The 22,795-nt window shown below is 41.3% G+C and overlaps 1 protein-coding gene across 2 annotated transcripts in view; it reads left to right on the top strand.

Moving 5' to 3' along the window:
• Nucleotides 1-20,877: 20,877 nt before the first annotated feature.
• Hn (phenylalanine hydroxylase) overlaps nucleotides 20,878-22,795 on the top strand; it is a 45,236-nt gene continuing 43,318 nt past the window's right edge. Inside the window, exon 1 of one of the 2 annotated variants that reach the window (XM_080277531.1) lies at nucleotides 20,878-20,931. In XM_080277531.1, coding sequence (XP_080133657.1) covers nucleotides 20,896-20,931 — 36 coding nt within the window. In that variant the 5' untranslated portion in view covers nucleotides 20,878-20,895. Of the gene's footprint in view, nucleotides 20,932-21,372; nucleotides 21,475-22,795 lie in introns of those variants that run through there. The other variant, XM_080277532.1, reaches the window with a different exon arrangement.

The raw sequence follows: 22,795 nt of genomic DNA, 5'->3' as shown, positions 1-22,795 counted from the left end.
AATATGCAAAATGAATCGATGAGGAAGAGGGTGTTATGATATATTCCAAGTCAGCAAAAGTACGATCCTCTCTTTCCGCAATTCATTTTCACCCGCTACCATCACTTTCCACCCCTGGGATTTCGAACTCAAGAAACGATAAACTAAACCCTCTGACTGCTGTGATGATTAGCAAAGATTAGCTAGGCTTTTACGTCCTGTGTAGTTTGGGGGTTCCGAATTAATGAAACAAGATTCAAACGTCCTTCACTACTGCTGAACGGTTTAATTATATTCTGAAGACCTTTAAACCCTTGGGATTCCGAACTGAAGAACCGAGATTCCAACCCCTTTCGCTACTGTTGATTATAAATAGATTCTGACATCCGGTACACTACTGGGGGTTGCAAACTGACGAAGCGATGCTCCAACCCATGTGATTATTGTTGGTTTCTCATTAGTTTATGGCACAGTTTCGAGGCGGTGTCAAGGATGTACTGGTCGCATCTCCGCAGTATGGAAAATAAATTTATCTAATCTCTCTCTCTCTCTAGTTAGCCTGCTATAGACATTATAAACCACAAGCTGAATAATTCTGAGTTGCAGTACTTCATGTCCTGATTCAATAACAATGTTTCATTTCATGCCGCCATATCATCATCAGTATCATTTTTTAGCTGCACCGAATTAACGTCTTAAGCCTTTGACGTACTATAATTTCCAGTGCTAATCTTGTCAACATAAAATGATTTTATTCAACTTGGGAAGAACTGAAATTAGTAAAAGCGTTATAGAGACTTTATCTAACTCCCTTATTTCGAAATGACTCCTAAATTGAATAAAAGCGTCTGAAAATAATATTTAAATAGGTCATTGAAAAGACTGGACGTTCGGAAGTAACGAAATATATCGCTCAGGTTCAACATTACCTAAATTGTGAGTAGCGATACTTGTTTTGTTGTTCAGGAAAGAGGGAGAGGGGGGGGGGATTATATAGTAACTTGCATTAGATGATACTGTCTTTATAAGATGGAATTCAAGCATCATCAATGAAAATGTGATCGAACGGAATATGCAAAAGCAAACTGTGAATAGGAGTATTCAAAAGATTGAACTAAATCTTCGAGAATGATCGATCTGAAATTACCATGACAAAAATAAAAAGGAATACAATAAGCAGGACATTTACTTGGGTGTCGGAGGTGACTGTTTTGTTCACACACACACACACACACACACACACACACACAGGTTCTCTCGTGCCAATGCTGAAGGTAAAATGATATGACGAAAGCTGTGAAGACAAGACGAGGTTGTTAACACTTTACAAACACAAGAAATGTCCTTTCGAAAGGCTGAAGAATAGTATTGACATTCGTGAGCAAGTACGGCGGGGTACAGATGCTGGAAAGAGACGCCTTCATGTAGTGGCACCAGTATTACCAATGCCTCAACAGTCTGGTATACAAACGTCTTTGAACTACTACGCTATCCCCGAAAAGGATGGTTGACTGCTGGAGAAGGGCAGTTTAAGCCTGCATTTTATGGTTCACGTTTTAGATACGCCTGGGTTATTACTGAGTTTTAGTGTCTCTAGCATACATTGTTCGCAACCAAGAGGTCCCGGGTCCGATTCCTTGGCCGACCATAGGATATTTATGCCATCTGTCTCTGCTCCATCCAATTAGATGATTTGGAAATAATTGCAAGGGATGTGATGTATGCATTACAAAATTTAATAATCCTTACCTGTTCCAGTCATTGCTTCATTATACCTGCTGATTCTGGTTCTTGCTTCTGACTGGATGGTTTGCCATCTTTTCTGACACTCTTTTACCCCTCTTTGACACGAAGGGAAGGAGGAATTGAGGCGGCCTGCAACTGTGTTCCAAGCCTCTTGTTTGGCTTTGAAGGAGCACCCTGCAGCAGAGAAGTCTCCCTTTAGCACATGAATATGCTGTAGATATAACTGTGCCACCTGGTGTGTGGCATCGGGAGTCCAATTTTGTTTTCTTGATCGTTTTCCTGTTGCACTGTCGGAAATCTCCATGCTTGGATGGCGGTGGTGTTGTTTGTTTACAGCATCGTGTGGAGAGGCAACATGTCCTCGTCCACAACACAAAGTGGTAAATTAATAATTCCTCAAACTTGACATTAATCTGTTTATTTTTCCCTGAAAACATTTAAGAAAATATCATAGTAATTTTTTAATTTTTTGTAGCATCTTTTCTCTGCTCTTTTCTTTTTTTTTCTTCAGTTTTCGAAACTCTCAAGTGCTACACATTGCAAACCGCTAACTCAGCAGCTTGTGACTTCGACCTAAAAAAGTCTCGACTTTGTTATGATGAAGTGCTCCTTAAGTCTCACATTTATGACTTTCACCTAACAATGATGTAGGTTTTATAAGTAGGGGAGTGGAAGAGGAGAGTGACATATCGACCATCCTGTATATCCTTCTTACTATCGCCAGACGATTTTATTCAGCTTTACAGACACCCGTAGAAAGGAGTTTAACTGTAACAAATTATGACACGAAACCCTTCCAAAGTATAAAGAATAATTACAAACCTGATAACATAAAAACTGCATGAAGGTCAGGCCTCCCGCACATCCACTGCATGACATTTAATTCACGTTTAACAGCTGTGCAAAACAAGTCCCAACATATGCTGGAATATAGAGTCGTTTTCCATTTTCAGGGAAATATTGCCATCTGGTTGTACGGCACTGAAAACATACTATAAATGTGAAGCAAAAATTAATTGTGACGGAGCAGAAATGCTTGGATATACGGCAGCAGAGTTAATGATGAAATTTTTTGTCCCATTCACTTTAACCTGACCTAGATTTTTGTCCTCTTGTGGTTTATTTCTCATAGTTCAGTGGCATTATAAGGCAACGAAACTCCTCTACATCTTTTTCATAGCAGTTATTTGTGATTAACACCACATTCTAGACTAATATATTTTTACAATTCAACATTCAAGCTAATATTGGGCTTAACTCATGAGACCTGTCATTATGATGGTAGCCTAATGAAGGTTATATCCTACATCTCCACTTAGAAAAGTTTCTCCTAAGCTGAATAAAATTATATGTAGATCGCAGGAGTTTTTAAAAACTAATCGGTTTCGGAATGAAGTTTACAGAGTTTGGGTGACTTTGTTGTTGGAGTGAATTGCATACGTAGAGAGGAAATAAGTTTAAGATCACGATTATATTCAGATTGATGTAATAATGGAATTCAACAATGTTTTCGTGGTCCGCGTGAAAGTCAGTTGTACGCATCAGTGTGAATATCATAGAGGTGAGTGAAGATTTTTCAATCAAACAATGCTATCTGTGGCTTAGGCGAGTCACCTACCTTTTTCTCTCCATGTCCAGCTTTGGTCAGAGGCTTAACGGTCAGGTTTTCTCCCACATGCCACACACCATCACATGTCACCACTGCTGTGCCATTACTCAATAGTATCCTTTTAAACTAAGGATTCACAGCTGTATATGGAGACCGTTTATACGTTTCCCCTGTATAGTTTCCCTCCATTTCCGGAATCAATCCCCTGCAGTACATAAAGAAGCCAAAAACCTAGACCATTAAAGCCCACAGAAAACGCCATCATTACCACATCTGTGTGTATCTGGATTCACTTTAATATTTTTTCCCTTTTACTTCCAAACCTAATTGCACCAAATATTAGATCAATGCAAATAACCTGGATCAACTGTGAGGCATATGCACTGCCCCTAACTGAGCCACCCCCCCCCCCTCCCTCTCCTCACCATTCCATACGTTAATAACTATAAGAATGTTATCTCAATTTATTATTTTTTCCTCTACCATCAAAACCTGTCCCCTCGCAGCCTAACCGAACCAGAAGCTTGGAAAACTGATAAAAATCTCCATCATTATATACTTACGTGTTTGTGTTCGAGTTCACTAACATATTTTTCGAAAAGCAACTTCTCCCAGTTCTAGATCAAGGAAGAAAACTTGATCATTGAAAAATGTTGGCCTATTGACTAGCCTTTTCTCATGTTACACAACACCAAGACAAACTCAGTCCCCTTCCTCTCAAAACACACACACACACACACACACACACACACACACACACACACACACACACTGAAATCCATTACCAGTGTTGGTACGTGTATGTATGTTTGATTTCGCTTTTACATTTTTCTCTTCATATTCCGTAACAATATCCTTCGATGCCAGCCTCACCCAGTAAAAAGAAAAACAAATTGCTCCTAGTTATATATACCTACATTATAATTATCCCTTGGAATAGATAAATAGATTGATTGATTGACTGACTGATTGGCTGATTGTTTGATAGACATAGATGGATACAGTAAATAGATACTGTTTGCTCTCACATTCACATTTTTTCTCTCTGTTTCAAGAACCAGTCACAAACATTGTCATCACTACATCACTTATATCAACATTTTTACAGGAAGGTATATTTTTTGTGCTCACTTTTATCATTTTCTCTATTTTTAGAAACCAATCTCCCAGTATCAAGGTCAAATGTAGCATAATTACTTTCGAAACCAACTTCCCCCAATTCTCGATCGAGGCAGAAACCCGACTGTTAATAAAACACACACACACACACACACACACACACACACACACACACACACACACACACACACACACACTGAACTCCATTACCAATATCTGCATGTGTACTCGTATGTGTATCTGATATCACTCTCACAATTCTTCTCTTCTTTTCCAAAACCAGCCTCTCGAAATACAAAAAGAACAACAGCACCCTCAATCAATACACCTACTGATAGATACATCTGTGTTTTCTTTTATATTCTCTCAATTTCGAAACTCAATTTTTCCCGATAAGAAACCTGGCAAGAACCCCAGATCATTAATAACGCTGAGGCCTGTAGAGTGGCCTTATCCGCCGCCACACAACCTCGGCACGGACACTGATTTCTGATAAAACTTGGGGCTGCGAGTTTCACAAGAGTTGCTCCAAGTAATTTTCCCGGGAACTTACAACTTGGAGAGCGAGAGGCGAGGCTCGTAGATTAGCTCCCTGGAGAGCAGGCGACGCACACACCTACACACACGCACACATACACACACAAGCGATATATACGCGCATGCGTACACACACATATACACACTTATACAGACTTTCAGTATACATTCACACACAGATATTCTTGCACACGAACTTTCACTTACATACACCTGTATGCATTTATACACATAATATACATATACATATACAAACACATACGTGTACACAAGCACATACACAGAGAGGCGTACGTACGTAAAAGTACACACACGCGTTCAACACACACAGAGATATATGTGCATATCCACACATATACACATACAATACATAAAGGCATAAACACGCTTTTATACATACACACAAGTACACATACAGAACACACACACACACGCACACACACACACACACACACACACACACACACACACATATATATATATATATATATATATATTCATTTATTTATTTATATAATATATTTACCGTACTTATTTCTTTATATAAAATATATATATACAGTATACACACCTATATAAACGAGCTGTAAGTTTACTGCATTCACAAACATTTAGGCACATACATCTACACACGCATGCACATATGAACACACACAGATACACATACAGACATACAGAAATTGGTACATGCATTTACATACCATGCACGCACATGTAGACAGACTACACTTACGTGCACACACGTACTTCCGTAGTGAACTCCATTGATTCTTAGCTCCATACCACCCCAGCAGAACTTACTGTTTATTTTCTTGTCGCTGTAGGCGTCCCTATATTCACAGAACAATCGGAGAGAGAGAGAGAGAGAGAGAGAGAGAGGAGGTGAGATCTGTGATATTGACCTTACTCCATAGCCCCTTGAATCAGATGATGCACTTTTCGTTTGTTTCTTCCACTGTCACACAATTTTACCCAATGTGGGAGATGCAGCATGCACTGAGGGGACTCATGAAGGTTCTTCTGTCTTACTCTTTCAGTTCTAGAAGTCTCCTGACTGAATAAAGGCCTTTGAAGTTAACAAGAATGAAATGAGAAATACATCGTCGGAGTGAGGTGGTTGATCATCATTATCATCATCATCATCATCATCACCAACATCATCATCATCACTGAAGCCCAAATTGCCCCATATAAACAGCAACGTAGGGGCCCAGCGCCAGGCTGATCAGTTTCGACATTTAAGGCTAGCGTGACCAGCCTCAACTCCTCCATGGGTGACATTAGCTCTTCCCACCACCACCAAAAGTAGGATATGTAAGGTGTCCATTTCGAATATTGTTCAGTGGCTTGAAATAGCTTGTATAAAGCGAAACGTTGTCAAGTTAATAAAAGCTTGTCGTCAATACGGTGTTCATATTACAAACCCCAACCATCCCTCACATGGAAACCCTTAAAGCAGTGGTTCTTAAAATTTTTCAGTCCCGATACCCCCAGGCTCAATTCCAAATCAGGCTCATATTCCCTCTCTAATATCATTGCTCATTCACTTTCATTATCCTGTAAAAAGACTGTGTCATCGCTTAATTTTTATCCGCACCAGCACAGAGAACCAGGTCTTGCATACACGAAACAATTCAGTTTTTTTCCGGATGCCTTTCTGGGTACCCCCCAAGAACCCATTTTGATACCCCCTAGGGATATTGAGGCACTACTTTAAAAACACATGCCTAACAGGTTCCATCCGGTTGGAGAGCCTTAACCCAGTATTATGTATTCTATAGGACAGGGGCAAATAATCTCCACTTTTACCATTTGTGTCACAGGAGCCGCGTCATTAAAAGAAAAAGAGAAAGTGGGGGTTAGAATAAAAGAATAACAGCGGTGAAGATGAATACTGAGCAACATTCTTAAAGGAATGATGATATGCTGTATATGTAGACTCTCTCTCTCTCTCTCTCTCTCTCTCTCTCTCTCTCTCTCTCTCTCTCTCTCTCTCTCTCGCTCTATCTATCTGTCTATCTATTTATCTATCTATCGGTCTATCTATCTATCTTATCTATCTATCTGTATCAGTCTATCTACCTATCTATATCTCTCATTATATCTATATCGACCATCCAGTCATTAATTCCCCAACCAGGAATATATAGGGGGCCGGGCTGCTATGTCCAGAAATTTAAGAAGCAGAGTGACCAATCGCTTTACTCTGAGTGGGATTATCTGAACAGTAAACGCTTACGATACTCGAATGTGCCAAAACCATTTCGTGTATCTTAGCCCACTAGATCACCAGGCGTCCATTTGTTTACTATGAAGTATATGGATACAACCAAGCGTTGTAGATCAGCACAAAGAACAGTATCTCACTGTCAAAAGAAAGTAACACTACATCAAGTGAGTGGATGTTGGGCGCCCGACCTACATTTAAATTCTAACACAAAAGTATATCGAGCAAGAGGAAGGTGAGGAGGTGTTGAGTGGACGGCATCCTAAGCATCCATTTGCGCTCGATTCCCTTTTGCACATTTCCACCTGTCGGTACATATGGGAAGGTAAGCATAAGCTCGGAAGGACTTAACAAACACTAATTGTCTGTCTTCATTATTCTTATGCAGTCGATAGGCCTTAATCCTAGGCTTTCTTCTTTTGTTTTACTTCCATACACCAAAGCACCGATGTCCCTCGAAGAAACAAAATAAGGAGGGATGAAGGAGAGGCCTAAACCCTAGAGGGAAGTGGAGCTGGGGGATGAAACCACAGGTGTTGTAAAGGGATTAAAGTTGGGGAGGAAAGACAAGAAGCAATGAATGAATGGTTTATGATAGGTACCAACAAAATTGAACTATGCTTACTGTTAGGATACTGTAATTTAAGGAAACAACAATTCCTGCTCACTCTGAACCAGACGAGTTGTAACGCTATGTGAAGAATGTTACCCCTAACATTTCATAGAAAACAATTTTTGCTAGTAAGAAGAGAAAACGAACTTGTTTAGGTATCCTAGTATAATGTCCGATGTCTGAAACTTCACAGCTTGAAAACTGAAATTTTAGTGTGCTTAGATCATCACGTTTAATAGCAATAATATAACTGTCTGACAAAGAAGATAGAACGGTGTATTCCTTCGCTTCTCAGGAATTCTCTGAGGACACTTATCAGAAACCCGAAGACAGGGATGGCCTGAGGAGTTTTCAATGGAGAGAGGGGTAATCTCAGTTTTGACCGACTACCTTAGTGTTATCATACCTGACCACCTGATTAGGATTACAAAAATGACAAAAAAAAACAACTGTGCCTCTGGAATATTTACTCTTATTTACTAAGGAATGAAACTCTCACTCATATTTACAATTTCTATCTATCTATCTATCTATCTATAGCCCGACGCCCTAATCCCGCAAAGGGTGGCCGCAGACAAAACGCCTCCAAGTCACTCTGTCACCCACCATTTGACTCCCCTCCCCCCAACTCACCCCCCCCTCCCTCATATACCTCTCAACTCCATCCCTCCACCTCATCCTCGGTCTACCCCTCCCCCTCCCTCCCTCCACCTCACCTACATACACCCTCTTAGTCAGTCTTTCATTCTCCATTCTCTCCACATGTCCAATTTACACCACATTATTTATCTCCATTCTCTCCATCTTACCATATCAGATGAAGGATATCTTAAAACGAACGAACTCTCCTCATCACTATTACTCACAGACTTCTTACTCCACATCTTACACGAATAACATTATTTCTGATCCCACTCTTCGTACTCCACACAAGTTTCTCGCGTTTGTTTATATAATACAATACAGCTGACAGCAACATATCATTATTTCATAGCAGTAGTAATAGTGGCAGTAATAATAGTAGTAGTAGAAGTAGTAGTAGTAGTAGCTGCAACCCCAGGCTCATCTAGCAGTAGTAGTAGTAGTTGCTGTTGTAGTAGTGGTAGTAGTTCCAATCCCAGGCTCAGCTGAGTGTGAACCCGGTGGACTGCAGCCCGAAGTTGCCTCTCTTTGGCAATCCACCATCCTCTTTTAAGGAGACAGAGAGGAGACTCAGGCAGCTTAACCGACTGGTTATATCTGTGCCACCACTTGAAGGCGTCCCTCTCCAGCATCTTTATACCATAGAAAAAGGTGTACGTACGAGTACGTAATTGAGAACATGCTTTTGGCAATGGCGAGCAACGTCAATTAATAAGAATATAATACAGAAATACGTCATCGAATGGAAGGGGTTAGTCAGACTACCACAAAATGATTATGTTCAGCATTTTTCATGAAGCTCTTGCAGTGAAGGGATTGATTAAAACTATTTCTAACCCATCCAGTTCGAAAGCCCTTCTTAGTTGAAAACAAGATGAGAATAAAACTGAAAACATAATAAAAAAAATTAAAGATGATAAGAACAGAATAAAAAGTGCGTCATGGAACTAAAGGAGTTGGGTGAGTAGAAGGGCATGGTGCAGCAGGAACAGATACCAAACTATGTCTCAGGGATTGTGTAACTCATGTATTATCAGTAGCCAGAAAATCACATAATTTTGATCTAACACATTGTCATCACAAAAGGCGCTAGTCCCACCCAATATGGAGTGTGGCATCTACTCTGTAGGCCCTAAAGTGCTTAGACATAGGTGGAGACTGAGCAGAAGTGGTGAGGGTACAAACGGCGAGAATACACAAGTGACATGCATGTGTGATGGAGGATAATGGCGCTCCCTCCTGCGACATGTGGACGGGAAGGTTACATGTCACACTAGAAAAGCATGAAATATTAAGTTAGTTTAGCGTGAGGATGAGAAATGAATACAGAGACTTGGCACTAGTGCAGAAATGGTGAAACACACAACTGATAAAATGAATGAAAAGGTTACACATCACACTCGAAGAGCACGGAATCTCAAAGCCTTTATGCCGGCAGACACGTCGAGAGAGTGTCAAACTGGCGGGAGTGCAGTGGTGGTGGGAATACACAAGTGACATGCATACGCGATGAAGGACAATGATGTCGTGTTTCCCTGCAATGCGTGGGTGAGAAAACTGCGCATCACATTCGAAGCACAAGAATATTCTGCCCTTTTAGCATAAGGAGACGTGGAAAATATATAGAATTGGTGGGAATATGCAAGTGACACAAACAATGGGAAAGAGAGTGGATTTGTTTGATTTAGATTTATTTATTCGCCTTCTTCTCGCGTGGACAGGAAAGTAATATACCACATTCGAAGAAAAAGGATTCAACCCATATAGCATGGGGACACGAGGAGAATATGTAGACTTGGCGAGAATATGCAAAATGACATAACGTAATGCGAGATTTTTTTTTTTTTTTTTCGTGCAGGGGCGGGAAAAGCACATAACACATTCGAAGGGCAAGGAATATTCAACACATTCACTCTGAGGATAAAAGGAGGAAGTGTCGAGCTGGAGTACAAAGATGGGGAGAAAACAAAAGTGAGAAACATGTTTGGTGAAGGAGAATGATGTGGCGTCTTGGAGGAGAAGAGGAGATGGGATGATTATGTAGTAAGTTTGCTGCTGGGTACGGTGGCAGAGACTGACAGGAAAGAATGCCATTAGTTGAGCTATTTGAATGTAGTGTGGATGATAAAAGAAAAATGAAGAAAGGAGAGAGAAGAATGAAAGTGAGAGAAAACATGAAATGTGAACACTCCGAGAGAAAAGATGAAAGAGAAAATATTGGTGCAATTGGAAAGAGTACAGGATTTCATTTGGGAAAGATTGGTGTATCTGAGTGTGACTCAACTTCTGCGAAAGGTCTTCTTTCGCAGTTTTCTTCTCCTAATTACCTACGACTGACTTCCTCTTGACCATCTAAATTTCCCTTACTACCTTTTTATTTTCCCTGGAGGGAGGAGTGCCGATAGAAAAGCGTGGTCGGTCTAGACCAACTCTGACAAGACGATGAAGAAGGAAAGTTTACTTGTCGCCCGAAAAAAGCAAGTAGTTTTTCTTTGGCATGAGGGCAAATGGAGAATGTGCAAAGCTGACTGGAATACACAAGTGACGTGAATAATGCAAGATGATGGCGTACCCTCTCGTGGTGTGGACGGGAAAGATACATATCACACCATAATTCTTACATCTTAACTTGACCCACATTTTCGTCCCTATGCATCTTATTTCACGTAGTTCTGTGGCAGAACTAGACATTGCTACGGCTCGTCATCCTCTCCCTAGCACGTCTTTGTGATTGGTATCGCACTCTCGTGTACATCAATTGTTACATCTCAACATTCAAAATGGAGTGATGGCAATTTTAGGCCAAGTTAGAGAAAAAACAGTATTGAAGAGCCTCTTTAACCTCTATTGCATGAAGACGCCTGGAAGATGAGAGCGTTGATGGGAACACAGAAATGATGTTGATACAGAAGTGACACTCATAAGAACTGGAATAGATTGCTTGCTTACTATCTGTGCATGGGAAGGATACATATCACATTCGGAAAGCACATACACTGCTATCTGAAATCCCTTCACTGTGAGTACGCGTAAAAATTGTCCATGATTAGCAGGAGTGCAGAGATTAACACTGAGTCTGTAGGGTGCAGCCGAGGATTTCGAAGGTTTAAATGATGGGTGAATGGATGTATGACCTGTATTTTTGGGCATTCTTTGAATAATTCTCTTACTTTTGTGCCTCTGTGTTCCTTTTCTCAGATTCCTCCTACCTCATGTATTAATGATAAACAGGGTTAGAATGATGATTTTTTTATGTGGGGGTGCCGTTCCTCTCTGGACACAGGGTAGGAAGCCCGTGCTCAACATTCGCTAGTCCACCTGGGGCATACAAACAAAGGATTCGCCCCTTGTAACCATGCAGCACATAGCACTTGGCCCTTGAACACTAATACCCTCCATCTCGACTGTGATGCGCAGGGGCTATCACACTCACATCTGGTGTTATGGTATTAGATAGGAGTCTGACGTGATGAAAAGAGTAGTGGACACGATAATATTGAATCCTGATCTACAAAAATGCTTCCTACAACACCCGGGAATCAAATTTACAACCACACTTTTCGGTTTGGCAAGATGTTGGTGATCTTCATATAAGCCGTTAAGAATAGGCCTCCAGCAAGACCATGAGAAAGCATAATCATCACTCACCACTGCTGTGATTATGTGTGTGTGTGTGTGTGTGTGTGTGTGTGTGTGTGTGTGTGTGTGTGTGTGTGTGTGTGTGTGTAGGCCTGTATGAATGCGTACCCTACAAGGTCGAATGCAACGTTAAACTTTGCTCTCATGTTAACAAGTATTTACTCCTTCATTGTGCTTACATTTGTGTGTGTGTGTGTGTGTGTGTGTGTGTGTGTGTGTGTGTGTGTGTGTGTGTGTGTGTGTGTGTGTGTGTGTGTGTGTGTGTGTGTGTGTGTGTGTGTGTGTGTGTGTGTGTGTGTGTGTGTGTGTGTGTGTGTGTAAGAGAGAGAGAGAGAGAGAGAGAGAGAGAGAGCCATCTTCATTGTACAAAATGGAATGTAAGACTAATTTCTCTCTTTTCAGAGTTTCTTGAAGCTTACTTCTGCGTTATAACTGTATCCAATATTACTAACCTGAAATATGCAACAAACTTAATGAGATATGTTCAGATGCAAACAGAGTGGAATTGCAAAGCTTGTTATCCTGACTCCAGACATCCCGACCCTTGTTACTCATTCCTTCAACCTCTCTCTCTCTCTCTCTCTCTCTCTCTCTCTCTCTCTCTCTCTCTCTCTCTCTCTCTCTCTCTCTTCGCCGCAGCTTCGCATATACCTCCCTCCATTGTACTATCGTTACCTCAGTGATGGCTCTTCTGAACTGTCTGCTTGCACCCCTTCCCAGTACGAAGAGTGCACCGTTCCCGTCTACCAAGGCATGCTTACCCTTTTTCTGTATAACTCTGTAATGCAAGAGTTAACCAGTATTGTCTTTCGTATAATTATGTAACTGGCCAATTCTGGAACTGTCTTCATCACTTTATGTTGACTTCTCCGTATGACCTCCATATTTTTTTACGTAATGTGTCCAGTCAGTTTTACATAACGCACATTTATTTTGGTTTTTACTCATTTTTCTACCGTTTTTTTTTTTTTTTTTCAAGCCTCTAACCTTGGGTATTTTTTACATTACATAAAAGTTAGAAGGCACTTGCTCGACATGTATCAGCGACAGACTTTTGGATTTTTTTTTTTACTGAAAACTAATATGAGCGACAAAGATAAAATAAAAATCTCCAATAGCTTAATCAAGAGTGCGGAAAAAATATATATTACTTAAGAGCAACAAAACCACAACACCGTCATTTCTCCGAAGCACCCTCTGATAACACCGAGTCATTGTGGTGGTAAAATCACTTAACGTAAGTCAGAATGAAATATGAAAGACGCCACTGTTCAAGGAGGTTTTAACGAAAAGCAGAAAAAAAAAAAAAAAGTGAAAAAGCAGCAACAGCACCAGCATCATTCATTCCCGAAACCAGCTTTGCCAATACCAAAGCATAGTGATGATAAATTCGACTAATGCTGGGAAGGTCATCGTGTTAAAAGAAGTTGACCAACAGCAGGAAAAAACCAAAGTTCAACAAAAACTACAGCAGTGTCATTTCCTCAAGCCAGCCATTGCTATCAGCGAGTCATGGTGGAGGTGACGCAACACATCCCCTCTGGCCAACCACTGACTAGGTTTACACTGTGACATAATACATAATTCTCCGTGGTCTTGTGATTTTTACTTCCCTATGTAAATTCACATTCGCTTAGACAGCACTTCAGTCATCGTCCTTATACCTCCACCATCAGCTTTCCTCCCTGGTTCTCTATCTATCGATCATCAGTCAATCCATCTATCTATCTACCTATCTGTCTGTCTACCTGTCTGCCTGTCTGTCAGTCTATCTATCCATCTATCTATCTAGCTAGCTAACTGTTAATAACTAGACGCCTTAATCCAAGAAGGGGTGGTCACAGTTAAATCGCCTCCATGTTACCATGTTCTCTGCAATCGGGCTGCCCTCACACCATTTCACAGCTCCTGAACATATATACCACTCCATTCAAACCCTCCACCTTATCCACCATCTCCCTTCCCCTTCCCCGTCCACTCTCCTATTTAATCTCTCATTCTTCATTCTCTCTACATAGTACTCGTTTTTCCATTTCACTAAAGCCTTCGTTATGTAAATCCGGATTCACCATTACATCATACCTCTCTCAGAACTCCTCCACCTCCACCTTTAATTAACCTTCGGTAATTCCACTCCACTAAACCCATCCATTCCCTCTGTCTCCTTTCATCCATTGTCGTAACCTTATTTATACCTGTGCTTAAATGTTTCGATTCGTTTTCCTCTATTGAAATTAGGTCTATTTCTTACCTTTCGACAGGTATCGGAACCAAAATAAAAATGCATAAATGTAGCAAAGCACTAATTTGCTCTCTCTCTCTCTCTCTCTCTCTCTCTCTCTCTCTCTCTCTCTCTCTCTCTCTCTCTCTCACACACACACACACACACACACACACACACACACACACAAGCACGCACGTTTTCCTACGTCACATTCCGTCCCCCTTAACCTTCCATCTCACCTTCCTACGCCATTCTCTCGAGAGCTAAAGTGGCTCCCTAGCCCCTCTTCCTTAGTGATTCATTTTGCATATCACACCTAAATATTACTTTATCCATTATGCACATCACTCCACTATGGACACTATAAATGCAATGAGATTACTAACGAAGCATATGGAAAAAATGACACTCTAGTAATCTCTCGTTCCATAATTAACGTACGAGATCAAATTTCCGTGCCATATGGAAAAGTAAATCGGGATGAGAGATATGCTATGTGCAATATCTTCCAAGCTTACGACCATAAGCCCTGTGGTCCATGATATCAGGACGCACGGACTGGAATTCACTTAGGATCAATTTCCTGTCGTAACAGTGATTTATTTTCGCAGGAAAGATGATCAGATGGCAAAATTTTCCATGCCCCTCGTCCGTCCTGGAAAATTAAGATACAGTTTAAGGAAAACTATCGTATATTATTTTGTCTAGCAGAAAAGACCGTAAAATGTGAATGATTGATCTTTCCATTTCTCGGACAATTCTTGTAAAAACGTTGGTGATTACAAGGAAGCTGACATATTTTTTAAACCTCGGTCTAGAATCACAAATTTTCAGCACCTCCATCTCGTTGTATAAAGGGTGGGTAAGACTCAGAAACAAGAAAAAATGGAAAACATAAAAATAAAACAATCACACTACCCTGCGAGAATGGGCCACACCTTTCCCTCCTCACTCAAGCCTTCCTTCTTGTGCCTATTCATCCAGCAGGACAGTCTGGAACCTGGACGTAAACTGATAACTGCGGGTTTGGATTCTAGGGAACGACTGGGACTTGGGAAAAGCTAGATTTTTTGTCTTAATAACCTTCGTGTTGTCATTTAGTATTATTCTATGCCAACTTTTTTTCTCTCCATCGAAAGTTCGGATTCCAACCCGTGAAAGAAAACATTCACACTGAAGCTTAGATTTCATCATCATCGTCATCATCATCATTACCTTCATCATCATCATCATCATCATCATCATTATCATCATCATCATCATCATTATCATCATCATCATCATCATCATCATCATTATCATCATCATCATCATCATCACTAATTTCAACCTTCAGTACCACTTAAGAGACAGACTGAGGTACGATCCAAAACCTAAAAGGCGAAGCACCAAAACAGAACTAGCAAAATGTTTTGTACATACATACGTACATAAATACATACATACATAGAGACTGACTCTGTAACAACGCCTTCACCTTCAATGTCGCTAAAAAAAATATGAACATTTTCCTACTTCTTACAGCGTGCGATTTATCTTGTGGCTTAGCATGGCCGGGCAAGGTGCTTCTCATCCTGACGCCACCAGGTCCAATGTAAACAGATGAGCCGGGTGTTGCTTGCCTGAGGATGTTTGCATGAAGGGGGGTCACCTTCCCACTCACACTAGGCATCCGGGACCTCCACTGAAGATGAGCTGCAAGTTAAACAGTTTTGCAAGGCACCGGATGAGTCAGTAGAAAATTATCAGTCTCGATTATTAAACACACACACACACACACACACACACACACACACACATTTTTTGTTTGCACCTGGTATCCAGGAATTCCAATGATCAGTTACAGTGTGAGCAGTTTGGAGGATCACAGGAAAAAAAATCAAAATATTTAACTTAATTCTGCTGATCAGCAGTAATGAGGTGCGCAGCTTCGATAAGCACAGAATAAGTCAGTCAAAAAAAATCTGATTCTCTTTTGCCCCATCAGGTGCGTAAGGGACCATGGCTAGGCTGCTCAGTCCCGACCATTAAGCTGAGTGTGACCAGCCTCTCTCATCCCTAAATAGCATTATGCGAACAGTAGGCTAAACCCCAACCAACTCTCGGATTTAAACCATTGCGGGACCCATCCTGATGGGGCACCTTGATCCATTAGAGCACCAGGCATCAGTTTGTTGAATGGTTACAACCCAACATATTTAATAAGTTTCTGAGTTACAGGACACCAGTTGACTTGTCACCCAGTGTTGTCTCACCTGCAGGCAGCACTACATTAAGTGAGTGGATGGTTGGCGCCCCCACCTACCACACAAGTCGAAAAAATACCAGATTTAATCCTGCAGATGAGGAGATGCAGGACACATAGTCTGAGAAAGCACAGCCGGAAAGGCAACATAAGAACATCAGCAGCAGCAGCGGCATCATTAGCATCAGCATCATCACCTACCAGATTTCGTTTTCCACCTAAGGATGCGTCAGGAAGGATCCACAGAATCCACAGAACAAGAAAGAAAACAACGGTGGAAGGAGAAACTACCAGTCTGTCCAAATAAACTGACCGCACTCTCAATCAATCACCATATTAGTCAAGAATGTTTTGCTAAATATTGCAACTCTCCCTACATCTGGCACAGTAGATGAAGATAATCTAGTACATCAGCTTTATAATTCGCAATGGAGCTTTAGTAGGCAACATTTCGTAGCTTATTTTGGTCTTATAGCAAATACGAGCATCAGAAAAGGGCAGCTATAACGTACTTTTAGCCCTGTCACATCGAGGTCGAAATCGGACATATGACCCTATTCTGTTAGGCATGAGAGGCTTCGTAACACCTCGTTCTTAGCGATTCACTGTGCATATTACCGGCAGCATGCTCTTTATGTTACTGATATAGATTTAACATAGACATAATTTCTATCTTAACATGCAAGAGGATACTGAGGTGTAATATGCAGAATAAATCGCTCTAGGAAGAAGAGTTCGGAAATCTCATATCTCACTTATAATACAGGTCATATTTTAGACGAAATTTTCTGATCATATAAGTTGTAGTATTTAAAAAAAAAAAAAAAGTTTCTTTGAGCCACTTTCTTGGTATAAACGTTTCTCGCTGTCACCTGCATCATGTCTGGTATTGAGAAACAGAATACCACAATCGCAGCTTAGTGAAACGGAATGTTCGTAGGCAAGTTTTACCCCAGCCTGCATGATTGGACGTCTGCATTAAAGTATGGATTGTACTGTAGTCGGCGTGGGAGGCTTCTTAGTTTCCCATCCTCAGCGATCTATTTTATATTTTACACTTTAACATTTCTGTATAATTTGCATCCATAGCATACAAAATGATACTGAGATGTAATGTGCAGAATGTGTTACGAAACGTCCAAAGTCAATTAGAGTACGATCCTATACTCATTTTTGACCTGAAAGTTTCGAGGCCTCTGCTGTATATGATTATCTGTCCATCTCGTGTGGCCTCTACCAAAATTTCCAACCCATTACCTTCCTCCGTCCCTCCGTCTTTCTAACTCTCCGTCCCTCCTTCCTCCGTCCGTCCCACTATCTCATCTTCCCTCTCCCTGACTCCTCCGCCTCTCTCTCTCTCTCTCCCTCTCTTTCTCTCTCTCTTCCGTCTCTCCCTCCCTTCTCCATCCTCCCTCTCCCTCCCCCCTTCGATCAGCCAGGGAGCATAGTGAAAGTGTGGCTTTGAACTGACACCGATTACAAAGATCATGCTATACCCACAGGCCCTACCGTCACAACCCACAACACGCATAGCAAAACAGGGCACCGTAACTATCTACACCATCATCATCATTATCACGTCCCATAACACGCGTACCAAATCAGGGGACTGTCAGCATGTCAGCATCACTATCATCATCTCAACCTGTCCCACTATTACACAGGATACACCTGACAAAAAAGTATCACTACCACAAACTTCAGTAACGATGGACAGGAGCGATTTTTCTTTCTTTTTCCTTTTTTTTTTTTTTACTGTTAGGTAATTTTGTGTAACTAGAGATTTATTGATGGTAATGCCATATTATTTAACTCTGAGAAGTAACAGAACAGCAAATGATACATGAGTACTAAAATAGTACATGTTGCACAGTATTTCAGAACTTCTCGACTTGTGTTTCAAAATGCAAAACACAGAAGAGAAACTTATTTTCCTTTTTTTTGGGGGGAGGGGGAGGGGGCAGTACCTGTGGTTGTATTCATTAAAGATCTTAACCATTTTTTTTTTTAATCATTAGTTAATCCCCATAAAGGTGAATCATTATCAGAATCGATTTGTTTGGTCGCACTATTTCACTTTTATAGCCACTCTGCTTTGACTGTGAAGTATTTAATAGCTGTATGAATGAAGACAGAAGTACATGCAAGCAGTCTTATACATAACTCAGACTCAAAGAAGTTTAAAAGTCCTGCCCCTGGTGTCTTGTGTCTTGTACGGTTGGAATGTCTGAATTTACCTTACTTTACCTAATAAACAGGTAATTTTTAAACGAGTAGAATTAGTAGGCTTTTTTTATAGCAGATTAAACGTAAATTTATATACAGGTGTTTTGTCTTTGGTTAGGAGTGATTTTTATTTGTTTTGTTTTTGTTTTTTATATATATTTTATTTGTTTTGATAGCAATGTGATTACGTAACTTGCTATGCAGAAGTTTAAATTAGGAGTAATTTACTTGTTCTGGCAGCAATGTGGATTATGTAACTTGGTATGCAGGTAATATGGTTAACAGACTCAAGTTTCTATGATCTGCACTCAGCTTAGTAGAATCGCCTGGTGTTACCTGCAGCAGAATACTGGGGATGTCTCGAACAAAGGGATTAATGGCACAAATCTTAACACTCAGTTCCTACCACTCACTCTTCTCATCTCCTCTTTCTGTCCTTTTCTCCTCCCCTTTCTTCTCTCTCCTCTTTCCTTCTTTAGGTCGTATTGCGTTGTGAAGGTTTTTTGGAATAGACAAACAAGTAATGAGCCACTTCGTGCTTGACTGTACAGTCAGCAGTGAAAATTCACCTACTATTGCACTGTATCTACTAACTTGGGCTATGAATGTCATTTTCCTCCCTGACACATCTTTGCTATCCTTATCTTATTCTCGTAGTTTGGTCACCCCTGTTGAGCTGCCTAACAAGGGCCAGCTGGCTCTATGCTGTTATCCTCCCTTCTTATGTTCTTATGTTTAGCATTATTGGATCATTCCGGCCACCAAATGGAGGACTTCCAAAGGCCGCAGCACGAGCCCAGCAATGCGTATTGCTATTATTTATTTAACTTTACCCAACATTCCATGGCACCGGCTCCAGGCGATGACGTACTAGGGGCTTGGCCATGTTCTCGCCGCTGATTGGTCCAGGCACTAGTGGGCTCGTCCCCGTCCTGCCATGCTGATTGGTGGAGAGAATGACAACACAGCCCGGGCATCGTATTCATAAAGATTTTTTTTTTTTTCTGCGATTTCTTATAAAACTTTATTTCCTTACTCAAACAAAAGCAGACCCTTCTAAATCCTAAATTTATCCTTCAGTTACCTTCCAGTTTTCCAACCTAGCATATATCTCTCTTCAAACTTAGTTAACCATTATTTACTTAACGACAAACAGGACTCCGTAACAGTTAACTTTTATCACAACTCCAGTTAAATTTTATCACAGTTCGTTTTGTTTTTAGTGTGTGTGTGTGTGTGTGTGTGTGTGTGTGTGTGTGTGTGTGTGTTTACTAGAATAATCGCTCTAATTTGACTATCAAGTATCTGGTGGCTATATGAATGAGACGATACACACACAGGCAACTTTACGCACAACCTAATATTAAGAGAGTTCATGAATACGGCCGTGGCTCTGACCTCGAGAGTTCCACAGGGCCAGCGTGTTAGTGGACCACTAGTATCTTTCTTTTTTCTTTCTATCTCTCTATTTAACATTAATTGCTGTCGACGTATCTGATTAGTAATATTTCTTGCTTTTCAAACTTGCCATTTCAGTGTTGAAGCTGATGAAGATATCTGAATAAACAATGTACTTAAGTGCGCATTATACGAGTAAAGTAGGCAATGCAATTTTTTCCTAGGAACGAAGCAACATTGAACTTATCATTTTATAACCATAATATAATAACAGTGCCAGGGTTCATGCAGTCCTTTACATAAACCGGTTTTATACGTGACGATTCCCACGTATACACACACAGCGAGGAAGGGCAGAGAATGGAAGCTGCCTAAGCGAGTAGTAGGACTAACCAACGCATACCACACGGCACCTGGAGCGCCTAAGCCCAGCACGTCTTCTAATTATAAACCAGCTTCCAGCCAGCTAGTCATCCGTCCCCAGACCTATTCGAGACAAGCACGGAAGCAGCAGTTAGCGTGGGGGTCCTCTCTGATCACTTTTGGCTTGGAACTCAGTATCAGGGACAAGCAGTAACACGGTCTCCTTCTGCATTTGTCTCCTGTCGAGGTCTTCCCCTTTCGAGGTCACCTCCTTTTGATCTGTCGAAGCTCTTCCACCTGTAACCCACCACACGACTAGCCTGGAGAAATGGACGGCATAGCACACGAGCACATGTCCACCGAGGTAAGTTTGCATGGGACTGAATGGCCACAGAATTAAATAAGAAATATGAAAAGTCTCCTCCTTTCTCTGTCATGTCAGAATTTTCCCACATATAAACCACCTGTGTCTTCTACGCCCCTGCTTGGGAACACGAGTAAAATTACGCATGTACACACGATGTCCAAACGGTTGGGTTGGTCAGTCATTACTTGTTTGCCAGCCTGACTCAGCAAGGCCTCCGTAAAAAGACAAAAATGACAAGCACTCTAGAGAAGGTGGGTGGGAGTAAGGAGATTCTTAAGGTCTCGTGTTGAGCTTTATAGAGATGCGATTTTTTGCTCTAGGTCCCCGTGCAGCTCTGTTCTGCCCCCCACTTAGCCCCGAGGCAAGTAGAGTGAAGGAGGCGGAGGTGAAGTAAAGGAGAGACGGAGTGAAACAGCGCCATAACAGGAGTGGAGGTCGGGAAGGACGGGTCTGAAACCCTGGGCACTTTGACCACGCCAGGACGTCCGATTTATTCCAGCTTCAAAAATTCGTATCTTGAGCAGCATGGAGGTTGAGGATGTGAGTTGATATAAACCTTGCATTTAACTTTACATATGTCACTTTTAATTTTAACTTCGTCTGTTACTCCGGCTTCGTGAATTCATAATTCGAGTAGCATGGAAGTTAGCGATATGAGATGATATAAATTTTAAATAAACATTACATTTGTACGTGTCAAGTGGGGTTGGTGGAGGATTAGTGCCCCTCCCTGTAAAACAATTAACTCTAAGCCCTTGGCCACCCCGTGTGGGATACATGGCGTCTGGCAATGAATGAATGAAAAATTACATTTGTCACCATATAAATTTATGCTTTTGTTTTCGTCCGTTATTAATATTCTTCCATCTTCATAAATTCTAGAATTGACCAGCACGGAGCATGATTTGATATTTTCCGTGAACCAAACTTTGTAACTTTACGTGTAAGCCGCTTGGTGGTGCGGCTGGAAGGGCACTCGGGCCGAAGCGCGCTGTATGGCCTTCGTGCCACAGTTCGAGTCCAAGAGGTGGCCAGAGGTTTTTCTTATTATGTAAATGCTCCCAGGAGTGTGGGTCGGTCATTTGCCCTTAAATGTTCCGGACTAACGGTAGCCTAGCCTCGGGCCCCTGCCTTCCGAAGAGGGGCAAAACGGTATTTTTTTTTTTTTTTTTATGTGCCACCGTACTTTTACCTCCGTCTGTCATAATTCTTCATGTTTCATTTTAGTTGCTCATTATGCTCACGTACAGATGTTGAGGATGAAAATACAACCTAAATTTTGCATATAACTTTAGATGTGTCACCATACGTCATTATACTCTAGCGTCGCCTGTTATTACTTTTCATTGTCTATGTTCATTGATCATTGACATTTACATGGACAAAGACGTAAGTCAAAATTTACACAGAACTTTGCATTTTACCTTACATAACGTGCCATTTTTTTAAACATGACATACAGCTCAGTCAGCCAAAATCACACATCTGTTATGTTTGGCTTACAACCGCGAAGCCCTGGCTGTGATTCAGGTACTGGCCATGAGATCAGTGGACTTGGTCGCACTTGGAACTGACATTGAGACTTGGTTTGTAAACTGTTGTCGTCGTCTTTTTTGTCCTCGCTGTTGTCGTTACTGTTCTCACCTCAGGCTAATGTGAACGCGAACCCGGTGGACTGCGGGCTGATACTCCCCATCCACCTTTCGGGGTTGTTAATTAGCCCGGGTCTGTCAGTCGGCGTAGAGCCTGTCGACCACTGCTTCTTAAGGGCCGTCTTACAGGTACACTACAGTACATACACTACGAAGGGAACCGGCAACCCTATGTGGTAGATAGCACCTTGCCAGGGTCGGACCAGAGT

The sequence above is a fragment of the Coenobita brevimanus genome, chromosome 70 (assembly GCF_032717465.1).
Source record: "Coenobita brevimanus isolate Jiangsu-jjx chromosome 70, ASM3271746v2, whole genome shotgun sequence".
Classification (NCBI taxonomy): Eukaryota; Metazoa; Arthropoda; class Malacostraca; order Decapoda; family Coenobitidae; genus Coenobita; species Coenobita brevimanus.
This window is presented reverse-complemented; position numbering and strand designations above follow the sequence as displayed.